Genomic DNA, 12,144 nt, shown 5'->3' on the forward strand with positions numbered 1-12,144 from the left:
ATACAAGCCCCAGGTTCAGCATTTATTTTTATTTGGATACCTATACCCCACTTTTCCTCCAGTGTGGACCCAAAGTTGTTTACATAATTCTCTCCTCTTTCATTCTGATATAACAACAACATTGTGAGGTAGGTTAACCTGGGTCACAGGGATACAAACATGTGGTTTCCCAGATTCAAGTGCAACACTCTTCACTGGCTCTCTTTCAGTAAAACAGATGTCAGGTAACAGAGGTAGACCAGACTCTTAGGTCTGAGCCATTGATTCAATTGGCCTGACAGTACTATGGTGTCGTGATGTAACTTAGGCCAAGGCAGCTGTTTAAGAAACTTAACTTATAAGAGGTACAGAAACTAGCAAGGAATGGATTTTACATACACGAGTTAACAAGGTTTGCCTTGATGGCACGTGAATCAGATGCAAGTTGCCGCTTCGCTCACCAACCACCAAAAAATGCCCTTCTTGGCACAAGCCAGCAATATCAACTTCAGTCTCTGAAAGGTTAAAAAAGTAGGCATTCAGATCCCATGGGCCAGAGATGCCATAAAGTCTTGTGTAATTAAAGTTAGCACATCATGTCTTTACCAGCATATCAATCAACAGCCCAGTTTGGTTTCAACCAGGGCATTCTTGGTTATTTAACGTATGGCTAGATGGAAAGACTGTACATGTCGGTATTTAGCAAAGCAGTCACCCCTCGAAATAAGGTAAGACTTGCAACACAGAGATGTAAAGGAAACAGGTTGTTAGAACTTATTTGAGCCAGTGAACACTTTAAATCTTTAGCAAACATTCACTCTATATTTGCTGTTTTATATACAAGGCAGAAAAATGGCAAAATCGTTTCCAATGTTTTCTACAATGTTTTCTACATTGGTAACAAAAGTAATGAGCCAGAACTACCAATTTCTTGTGGGCTTAGGCACCCAAGGCCATCTCCAGTATAAGGGAATTAGGGGTGGGGGAAAGAGGTAGAATTTCCCAGGAACTCTAGAAACCCAGCACAGCACAGCACAGCCTATGCAGTAGTCTGGGAGAGACTGCAGCATGCTGCACATTCATCTGTCTTAAGAGAAAAACCCTGAAGTTCAGCCTTTTCATAGCTTCTTCCCTTCAGAAATCTGAATGCTCACCAAACTGATCCAACATCCGTGGAGAGTGGAATGTATCAAGTACCACCACTGACTTGTCAGCTACCAAGATGAAGCCATCGCTCAAATTAGAGGCCTGTAACTTTGGGTCGGACAAAGTCTAAGAAACACAAAAGAAGAATCTGAAGATACAAATTCTGGCTTGGCATTTAGACCACTGTTGGCACACCTAACCATAACATGTGCCCCTCCCCAGGATACCTAAACTCTCAAAAGGAAGGGGCTGAGAAACAGCACCTACAGCGCTGAAACTGTGCAACAAGACTTTTTGGACTGTAAGGTGGTAGCGGTGGGGTCTTGTCTTGCTGCCACCTCTCGCAGCCTTCTCAAAGCAATCAATTGATACAGGTAATTGAGGATCAGAGAGCTAAAGTCAAGTGCAAGTCGACAGCACCTTAATTTGATTACACAGTTATATCTAGAGTTGCGAACTCCAGGGTGGGAAAAACCTGGAGATTTGAATCATGTGGAGGGCAGTACCACAGCAAGGCATAAGGCCATGCAGCCCACCCTTCAAAGCAGCCATTTTCCCCAGGGGAGAGCGGTTATAATGCCAGGCAGTCTCCAGACCCCACCTGGACACTATTAAACTCCAGTATATTCACGTGGCATCATCGAAATAAAAAAAAAACGGCCTTTGAAAAATGTACCATGGCATAATAAGTTTTTATGACACAACCCACTCTGACTCTTGCTAATCAAAGTTTCTGCCACCATAAACTATTTAAATTGTCATGACAGCTTTAGGTAATTCTGTACAAGATCACAAACAGAAAAACCTACTTTTCCTGAAGATGAGATTTTAACCAGTGTGTTGACTTGATAGAAGGAACTTCCATATTCTTGTGCACCGACGTTCAGAGTTTCTGTAGCGTCGCTCCCAAAAAGCTCAACACAGTCCCACATTTTCTCAAAAAGTTTCTGTACGCTATGATGGGGGGGGAGGGAAGCAGAAAATAAAGAAGGCAAGACAGCAAAAGCACTTGAACCTTCACACTGCACCAAAACAACCTGCTTTATCTCCCCCCCCCCCGCCGCCGCGATGCATTTTATCCCTCTGGGGAGCGCTTCCAGACATGCTCTGGGTCTAACGCTGAGGCTTTGCTCTGCAGCCCCTTACCAGCCGCTCCAAGCGCCTCTCCGGGCCACAGCGAGGGGAGCTCCACCGGTTGGATCCCCGCCTGCCCCTCAGGAAAGCCTCCTCCTCCCCCTCAGGCGTCTCCCGCGCGCCTCCTTCCTTCGTTCCTTCTCGGTTCCCGCCTCGGCTCAAACCCGGCCGGGGGGCGGCGCTCTGCTCCCCGCCCCGCCCCGCCCCGCCCCGCCCCGCCCGCGCGACATCCGGGGATCCTGGCGAGGGGCGGGGCCGCTGGGTCGCCTCAGTCGGCGGAGGCTGGTCGGGCGGGCGTTGCGCGGCGCTGGTCGGGCGAGGCGAGGCGAGCGGGGTCGGGGAGGCGTGCGCGGAGGCCCGGTCTCCACACGCCGAGCGCCGCGGCATGGCGGTGAGTGGGGGGCTGCGTGGGGCCGCGGGCCCGTTTCCCGCCGGGCGAGCGCTGAGGGCGAGCCGGGCGGGCGGAGAAGACAAGATGGCGCCCGGGCCCTCCGCCCCTTCCCTTCTCCTCCCCTCAGCGCCGCCGCCATGATGGGCCTGGCGGGCCCGGGGGGAGCGGCTCCTTTCGCGAAGTTTCGCCTCTTCTCCCGCGGGGAGGGGGCCGTGCTATTATGGGATGCAGCCTTAGTAGAGGCTGCCTGGCTCATTGGGCGGGGGGGGGTGGGACGGGGGGCGGGACGTGGGGGTCTGGCCGCAGCCGGAGGAAAGAGCCGGAGTCCAGGAGCCCCGAAAGGCGAAGGACATTTGGGGCGGGGGAGGAGGAGCTTTGGGAGGCCCCGCTCGCTTCTTCGGACAGGTCGGGGGGGGGGGGCTGGCCTGTGCGCAGCAGGAAAAGACAGCGCGACTGCCAGCCTTTGGGGCAGGGGTCACCGCTCAGATAGGTCCAGAGGCTGTCTGCAGGCCCAGCAAAAAGCCGGAAAGACGAACAACATTTGGGAGGGGGGGAGGCTGCAGGTGCTTCTTTGGATAGGTCAAGGGGGGGGGGGGGCTTGTCTGTCCGCAGCAGTAGAAAAGAACCGGAGTCCAGCTGCACTTTGGAGACATAAGAGTTCTCCAGAGTCACTGCTCACTTCTTCGGCTGTAGCAAGAATGGGAAAACATCAACCTTGTGATATAAGGACAGAGGGACTCACATTGTAGCTGTGCCAGAGCAGTGACTTCTGAAAGCTCCGATACCCTGCCACAAATTTTGCTAGTCTTGAAGGTGACCACTTACCTGGAAATCTTTTCCTATACAAACATGATATAAAAGTGTGCGTGAGCAAAGTTTTCTGGATAAGTCCTTCTGAGGAAATTCAGTAAAACATGTTTTGCAGGAAGCTTTACATCTAGTCAATTCCCAATATATTGAGATCCTCTTATACAGAAAGATTGACTTGTATTTAATAAATATCTCATGGCTGTATGTAGTATACGGAAGATTTATAGTTGTGGGAATTTTTAGACTGCAGATCTCGGTGACCTCCTTTGCAAAGGGAGCTTTAAATCTTGAGAGCTTAAGCCCCCAAAATCTTGTCTGCAATGTACTACCAGGAGTCAAATCCAGATTTTCTGTTGCAGACCGAGTGCCCTCTGAAACATTTAAGCAAAATATTGAAAAGATGTTTTCTATGCTGACATGAAATAGAAAGGGTTTTTGAGTAGTGGAGAGGGGGGAATTGTCAAGTAGGACTGGAATCCCCTTCAAAAGCTGGTATTCTGTTGAATCAAAATGAAATATGTTTAAAAATAGGCTTCCACTTGGAAAATGTGTGGTCTAATTGAGTTGTATTCTAGTTATCTAAAACTTGTACCAAAGATGTGTATTAACATACATGTATCTGTCTTTGGTAATAAAAATAGATCAGGTTTGCTGCATTTTAATCTATCAGGTGTGGGAATGTAGAAAGTGTAATTGGCCAGAAATTGATCAGTTTGATAAATTTTTGTTTGTTTCAGACAAAAGATGTACATTTTTCTGAGGTAGAAAGATTTGCTGTGTAATAAAGGAACTTGTAGGTTTCCACTTCCATATTTCCTGAATAAGGTTAAATTTCAAAAATGTCACTTAGAAGGAATTTCACCTTTGAAATCTAACTTGAAGTGCATTAAGAATCTCCGTTATCTGTCAGGGGCTATGATGAGCTTAGGAGGCTGATAGCTCTGCAAGTCCCTTCATGTCGGAAGGCTGTCACATTATTCGAAATGGGTTAATGATTTGTTAATATTATTTTTGTTGGAATATGCAGCTTGAGCAAACCCTTGTATGTACAAGTTTTTGAACATTTGTTGGTTTTAGAAAAATCTAGTCAGGCAATGCTTCAGAGCATTAAAATTGTCAACAACTACAATGCAGAAAAGAATAAAGGCACAAGAATGTACTAGAGTGAGTGAGAAATCAAAACAAAGTGCAAGTTTGTCATTTTGATAAGAAAGCAAATACAAATATTATGATGGGTAGCTAGCGAACACTGAGTGATGTTGAAGCTCATTATGTTGTTTTTCTCAGCCATGGGAATTCCCACAGACTCAGGGTCATAGGGACAAGGCACAGAATGCTATGTAAAAGTACAATCTGTGTTCATAATATTGGTATTTGTATTATAACAACAACAACTATTTTGATTTCTGATTCCCTCTAGTTCTTGTACCTTTGTTCTTTTCTGTGTTTTATGTGGCTGTCTCTTGTACATCTAATCAGTAACTAGAATACAGCAGCTCTCAGTAAACTTGATATCTTAGGTACCATTGACATGAAAATAATTGTTTAAAGACAGTTGCTTTAGACATACATTTCAAATGCTTGTTTGCCAGATACAGTGTAAAATGTTGATTCCATTTTGAAATAGGCTAGTGATTCAGAGCGAGAGGCAGCAGCCCCAGAAAAGTCATCTCCTGACAGAGAGAAGAAAAAAGACCAGTCAGATGCATCTAGTTCTCCTAGAACTTCAAAACATCATCTCTCAAGGTCACGCTCACAGTCAAGAGAGAGAAAACGGAAATCAGGTATGGAAGCCTCCAAAGTTCCAAATTCAGTTGGCTGATAATTATTTTGTACACTTGGGGATATTTGTACTGAGGGAGTTTATTTATATAGCACAGTTCTATGCAGAGGTAACTCCCATCTAGAGCCAGTGATTTTACTGGAGTAAAACTGTAAATTCCATTGAAATTAAGACTTCCAAGTAAATGTGTGTGTTTTTTTGTTTTGTTTTTTTTTTAATTATGATCTGGAACTGATTTGTAACTGTTGTTGTTGAGTCCTGCCTTCTTTCATTTCGGTTGTTGTATTATATTTTAAAACTCGTAAACATTTGAGAAGTCTTTCTTAGACATTATTCTATCAAATACTGGAAATCATAGAACTTAAGGTAGTTTTCACCTCTGAAGCCATTTTAAAAATATAAAACTTTTCCATACCATATTAATGTGATATGTGTGCTGGGTATAAAAGGTAATGTAGAAGATGAAAATATAATACATCCTGAGCTCCTTTTTAATTGGGTTTGTCTGGGAATGGTTGAATATATGCTGTTTTTAAAAAGAATATAAAGTTTTCCAGGCTGTTTTATGATTTATGTTTATTTTCTCAGATAATGACGGGAAAAAACACAGAAGCCGGAGCAGAAGCAAAGAGGTAATTAATACTTTGTAGTGCTTAGGTAATTGTACCTGACATATTTATACATATGTCTTAGTATATGTAAACTTGTATATAATTGACTTAATGGTAAGTACAAAAATACCTTGTAAATTCAAGGAAAATATGTTTGGAGTGAGACGCATGACTGAAGCCATCAATTTGCCAAAAAAAGGTAATAGTTGACAAAAGTTCAGGCAAATTAACTGTGGAAACAACCTACAATGAAAATTTCTGTGGAGAATAGGTTTATTTGGTTCTCACAGAGCTTCCATTAATCAGAGCTCCTGTACCTTCTGTTATCTGATGGAGCTCAGACTCCCTTTGCCTTTCTTACCTCAGGATATTTGACCCATTCATACGTAGATCTGCTTCATGGTCCTGTAATAGTAGGGAAGATGTAGGGTTCATAGGAGTGAATATGCAATAATGTTGGTAGGTAAGTCAGTTACCAACAGAGGAGAGGAACAGTCCTTAGGGTTAGAAAGTGAAATTTTACTGAGTGAGTGTTAAACGAGAAAAATTAGAAATCTAATGGGGGTACCATGGACTTCTTTCCCTTTTCCAATGGAAGCTCTGTTAAAAACAACTAGGAGAGTATTTGTGAAATTGACTATATTGTTTAGATCACATGATAACATTTCTATAATAAATCATACTCAGCGTGCTAATGCGCGAAGAGACTGAACTGAAGACGCTCCAGACTCAGATAGCAAAATTATAAGCCTACTTCATGATAAGGTAACTATTAGTCATTCAAACTCATATTTCCCTTTAAAAAACAAACTTAAATTGGTTATGGGATATAATGGTGGTTTTGTAATACAAAGTATATGTTTAGAAGACTGCTCCATCGTGTTTACTCAGATTTTATTGATGTTTAATCATATGGTTAAGTGAACTTTTAAAATGATATTTTTAAGACTGGTGCTCTCTAAGTGACTTGAAGAAAATTTCCCTGTTTATTTTAAGTCTTAAATTTAGTGGGTAGATCCTGTGTTATTTGGCTTAATATTTTTAACGTAGGCTCCAAGGCCTTTATGTCTGCTATGTTAATAGGTGTTGAAATTACTATGGGCTTCTTATGATAGTGATGTTATTTACAATGATGATGATAAATGAGGCTACAAATATGTAGACCTGCCCATAATATCTACATCACAAGTCATCTTTGTCTTATTTATTTCACATTAGTAGTCATGGAATAAGCAGAAACGCTGCATTTTTTTTTCACGGTGACAAGAAAAAAGTAGCCCAAATGGATCTGCTTTTAGAAACTGCTTGAAACAGTCTCCTAGCCTGATTTACCCCCTAGCATATCTTTATCTTAGAATGGGAAGATGATATATGCTTTGTTAGATATAACTGACTTCACCAGCAAGTTGGTGGATTGCGAATATGTATAGTGTTTTTCATTAGGTCTAGTTGGGCCTGAAAGATGTGAGGTCATAGTTGAAACTGTCAGGTTTATTATTCTTTCTACATAAGGTTTTTTTAGTCTTTAAGGTAGAAATGTGCACTTATAGAATTTACTGTCTAAAGAATGCCTGCAGGTAACCTCCACCAGACATCGCAAGGAAAACCAAACTTTATGTAGCCAAAGCTTACTTAAAATAATGTAGTTCGGTCATATTGATCACCTGTTGTTTAAGTTGAAGCTGCCTGGCAAATAAAACTGTTAGTAACTTTCAAAGGAGGGCTCTAGAACTACTTTCACGTTATCTTCATAATGGCCGATGTGTTGACCAATAAGTACCTACCACATTACATCCTCTTGTTAGTGTTAGGAATCAGTGCCTTTTTTTCTACCAATCATGGAGTGTTCTGTGTAATGCTGTGAAGCTGGTCGTGGTATCAGGAACTTTAGCTATGTTTCATAAAAGGTTTAAAGGGGAAGGAGAGTGGAGGGAGGAGGAATGATAGTGTGTATGTGCAACATTGGGTAGATGGTGGTGTTAAAGCCATCACAGTTGACTGGGCCTTGTTCCTAAGGTTACTAATGTTGCATCACAACATATCATTCTTGATCTACTGATGCCCATACTAACTCTCTTTGTTGCACTATTTTCCTGAAAGAACCAACTTCTTCTTAAAACAGGCAAGAAGACATGGGTCCAAAGAAAAGTCGTCCAAAAAGCACAAATCATCAGAAGACCATAATGACAAAGAACACTCTTCTGATAAAGGAAGAGATAGCTTGAATACTTCTGAAAACGGTGAGGATCGGCATAAGCGCAAAGATAGAAAATCCTCAAGAGGACGGAGTCATTCAAGGTCCCGGTCTCGTGAAAGGTAGTTTATTTAACACTTCAAGAATAATTCCTCTTCTGATTACTGCTGTTCTGAAGTATTCTGAGAAGTTTTGCATCCTGCTGACAAAGTGTAAACAATTTAAATTTGCCAACGTTAAGATTTAAATGTTAACTCATTACTGACACATTAAATTAAGTATTTAAGAAATTAAATAGGCTGAATATTTGCCCCAGCATTTCTTTGCAGTGGTGTTGCAGCATCATTGAAGTGCCATTGTGACTGTTTTTGGGTTTAATGAGCCTGTATAACTTGTTTGGTACCTACAAATGCTTCATCTACTAATTGTAATTGGGTAACCAGAAATCTTGAGCCACCACTTGTCACATTTAAAGTTCAGGACTTGGGTATTGCCATCAGTTTTGATAAATTCTGAGATACTGTTGGCTTGTTCTAGAAATACTTGATAGATTTCAGGCTGCTAATTAGATGTTTTGCTCAACGTGCTGTTTATTGATATGCTGTTTGTTGGTGAGAAGTCAAAAATATAGTCTTTAGTTATTTCCTAAATACAATGTAATGTTTAGATTGTATTTTGCTACAATTAAAAGAGAACTGTCAGATTGGGAAATATGATAAAGAATTTGGAATGTATTTTCAGGCGTCACCGTAGTAGAAGCCGTGATAGAAAAAAGTCACGTTCTCGAAGCAGAGAAAAAAAGCGCCGTGTAAGATCACGTTCTAGATCAAGATCTAGACACAGGCATAGAAGTCGGAGCAAGAGCAGAACTAGGAGTAGAAGCAGGTATGTTTGTCTGCTTTTTGTAAAGAAGTAAAAACAATAGGGTACAGCACCTTTAAAATTCAGAATGCAGTCTGGCAATTAGATTAAGGCTAATTTGTGTTTATTTAAATCATTATGAAACTTTTTTAAAATGTCCGCCTGCAGAGAAAAAAAGAAGAGACCTGAAAAACCCAGAAGATTCAGCAGAAGTCACAGTCGAAGTCCTAGCCCTCCACCTTTTAGAGGACGGAACACAGCAATGGATGCCCAAGAAGCTTTAGCCAGAAGGTATAGGCTTCTCTTTGTCTAAAGATACAGAAGTTTAACTGCTTACAGATTTTGTGACTGGCTAGTATTAAAGCATCATAGCCTTTGGGGAACAGATGTCACCATTCTCCTCCCATTAATTAGTATTTATTATGTATATTTTTAATATTAATATTATCTCTATAAAACTGGAGATGCACCTCTTCGGAAAACACCTAGCTATTTGATATCATTGCTGGGGGGAATGTTTACCAATGGATATTGCAGTTAATTAACTCACCCTTCCCCCCAAAAAACAACCCTAAAGTAATGAAATGCACTAAGCTGTTTCAGCCATTAAAACTTGTCTAGATTTTACATTTTGCATGTAAGCATGTTGTACATCTTGTGTTGGTCCTGTTTTGAACTAATGTGGGAAAAGGTAAGCCTTAATGACTGGCTACTTATGCCTTGCTTTTTCTAGATTGGAACGAGCAAAAAAACTTCAAGAACAGAGAGAGAAAGAGCTTGTTGAAAAACAGAAGCAACAGGAAATGGCTGCTGGTAATTCTTTTTGAGCTGTTAGCTGACGATTTCAAATTGAAATAGCTTTTTTCTACTTGAGAGAGTATTAAGATAGAAATGCTGAAACTTTGAGTGAGAGACTTAAAATCCAAGCAAGAAAGCTTTATTTGTTCCTCATTGGCATCATTGGCAGTTTTGAAAGCACCAAAGCCCTCAAGATTTTTCTAAGCTCTGCTTTCAGGACTCTTTCAAACAGCTGCTCCATCAGACAAGTACTCTGGGATGAGCTAGTAGAAGCTCTCTGCCGCATGAGCCAATGGCCTAGTTTGTGATAATTCTTGTGAATATTGAGGATTATGTTTATCCCATATCAAATCAATATGGGAAGATTCTGAATGCTTTCTCTTGTATAAAATGTCAATGTTTATTGTAGCGGCAGCTGCAACTGGAAGTTCTGTCATCAACGTTGCAGCTCTTCTGGCCTCTGGAACACAAGTCACTCCTCAGATTGCGATGGCGGCTCAAATGGCAGCCCTGCAAGCAAAGGCCTTGGCGGAGACAGGAATAGCTGTTCCGAGCTACTATAACCCGGCAGCAGTGAACCCAATGAAGTTTGCAGAACAGGAGAAGAAGCGGAAAATGCTGTGGCAGGGCAAAAAAGAAGGGGTAATTTTTTTCATGGCTATTTTCTGTATTGCTTATTTATTTATTTTCACATTTATATACCTCCCTCCTCGGAGGCTCAGGGCGGTTTACATGGAACTGAAGAAACTTGAAAGCAAAACTGATAGTAATGCCTTATGAAGGTTAGAAGTTAAGATTAGAAGGTTAGAAGTTAAGGTTAGAAGTTAATTATGAAGGTTAGAAGTTAAGCTTTGAGGATCTTCTGGTCTGAATGCAGAGTCTAATATGTTGTACACTTGATTGGTTGTCACTTAACACAGCCTTCATTATAAGCTGTTTAAGGATGCTTGATCCATAGGAATTATTACGTTCCACTTCTAATTGAAGCGGGTGAGAGAGGTTAACCAGGCTTGCAGCTGGGTGGTTTCTGGTTGCCAGCCCAAAAATTGGAAAGTAGGTTTAAGATATGTGAGGAGCTATTTTCCATGTCTGTATCCCGGTATGTGCTAGGCAGTGACTCCTCAACAGCATGACCAATAAGCTCCGATTAGTTGAAAGCGCCACACATATGCATAACATGTTCTTTTATGTTTTTATAGGATAAATCACAATCTGCAGAAATCTGGGAGAAACTCAATTTTGGAAATAAGGACCAAAATGTCAAATTTAGAAAGCTAATGGGCATCAAGGTACGTGATCTGGTCATGATCATTTCTTAATCTGTCATTAAATGTTCTGAAATGTTGTGATGCCTCCGTTTATTAGCCAGAACAAATAGGATGGTTTTACTAATATATTGCCTGTTTGTATGAGAGCAGGCTTCTTAAATGCTAACTGCGATAAGTACCTAAATAAGCTTCCTGCTTTGTGGAAAAGTATATATTAAGGTTGTCTTCTGGAGATTGTGTCTTTGAACTTGAAGTGTTGTGAGAAACCCCTTGGCCAAAGTCTTCTGCAGAAGTATATTGAGAATGAATTCAACTAACACCTTGTATATTAGCCCCCCCCAGGAAGGGACAGTGTTCACTGGGTTTACGTATTGCGAGCCGTTGATTTGTATGAGAGGTAGATATTTTGAGTGAAAGATGTGTGTTGAAGGATTTGATCCTTTGAGCAGTTCGGTTGACTTTATCCCTTTCATGGAGGTCAAATCCATTAATAATTTTTTTTCTTGAAAATATTTTGTTTTTTATTCTAGAGTGAGGAGGAAGCTGGTAGTAGTTCAGTGGATGAAGAAAGTTATAAGACTTTGAAACAGCAGGAAGAAGTATTCAGAAATCTAGATGCACAATATGAAATGGCAAGGTCACAGACTCACACGCAAAGAGGAATGGGATTGGGATTTACATCTTCGATGCGAGGAATGGATGCTGTTTGAATGGACATGATCTCGAACCCTGGGACTTTGACAAAAAAAGATTCTTGTTCCAACATGGGGTCCTTATTCACCAAAAGCTAGCATTTCTAGCTTGCATGGGTGTTGCATTGACTTTAATTTATTGACATTGCAATTTTTGTAAATATCAGATCAGTGATTTCTGGTGTTCCATGTTGTAATCAGGTTATACTCACTTCCAATATACTTGACAGAGCTACAGGAGGACAACATTTTAGTTCTGCTTTTCAAAATAGCGCAGGTGAGAAGGATAAACTCATACCTGGATATTTTGTGTCTGCTGTCTTGTGTACTTTTGTACTTTAACCTTGTACAGTTATTTTCAACTCTTGAAACATGAGAACATTGTGTAGGTGTTACTTAGCAGACTGGGCCAATGAGTACATAATGCAGTGCAAAACCTGGTTAATAAAGATGTTTTTCTCTAATGTTACTGTTACT

At 41.1% G+C, this 12,144-nt stretch overlaps 2 protein-coding genes across 5 annotated transcripts in view; one reads left to right on the top strand and one right to left on the bottom strand.

Annotated features, from left to right (window-relative positions):
• Positions 1 to 2,506, bottom strand: part of KNTC1 (kinetochore associated 1) — a 38,163-nt gene extending 35,657 nt beyond the window's left edge. For both annotated transcript variants that reach the window (XM_077308562.1, XM_077308561.1), the window contains exons 1-4: positions 2,272 to 2,506; positions 1,935 to 2,079; positions 1,134 to 1,251; positions 379 to 494 (exon numbers count right to left, since the gene is read on the bottom strand). In XM_077308562.1, the coding sequence (XP_077164677.1) occupies positions 379 to 494; positions 1,134 to 1,251; positions 1,935 to 2,057 (357 nt within the window). In that variant the 5' untranslated portion in view covers positions 2,058 to 2,079; positions 2,272 to 2,506. The remainder of the gene's footprint in view (positions 1 to 378; positions 495 to 1,133; positions 1,252 to 1,934; positions 2,080 to 2,271) is intronic.
• A 6-nt stretch (positions 2,507 to 2,512) lies between these two features.
• Positions 2,513 to 12,131, top strand: RSRC2 (arginine and serine rich coiled-coil 2). 3 transcript variants are annotated; one of them, XM_077308570.1, is made up of 10 exons: positions 2,513 to 2,650; positions 5,088 to 5,244; positions 5,832 to 5,875; positions 7,955 to 8,170; positions 8,790 to 8,933; positions 9,078 to 9,200; positions 9,643 to 9,722; positions 10,117 to 10,349; positions 10,907 to 10,996; positions 11,506 to 12,131. In XM_077308570.1, the coding sequence occupies exons 2-10, from the start codon at positions 5,164 to 5,166 to the stop codon at positions 11,683 to 11,685; spliced, it is 1,191 nt and encodes a 396-aa protein (XP_077164685.1). In that variant the 5' UTR covers positions 2,513 to 2,650; positions 5,088 to 5,163; the 3' UTR covers positions 11,686 to 12,131. The 3 variants fall into 3 exon arrangements, with proteins under 3 accessions (XP_077164685.1, XP_077164684.1, XP_077164686.1); XM_077308569.1 differs by having other exon boundaries at positions 7,977 to 8,170; XM_077308571.1 differs by lacking the exons at positions 2,513 to 2,650; positions 5,088 to 5,244 and adding an exon at positions 6,542 to 6,619.
• The last annotated feature ends 13 nt before the right edge of the window (positions 12,132 to 12,144 follow it).

Source organism: Paroedura picta, chromosome 13 (genome assembly GCF_049243985.1).
Source record: "Paroedura picta isolate Pp20150507F chromosome 13, Ppicta_v3.0, whole genome shotgun sequence".
Lineage (NCBI taxonomy): Eukaryota > Metazoa > Chordata > Lepidosauria > Squamata > Gekkonidae > Paroedura > Paroedura picta.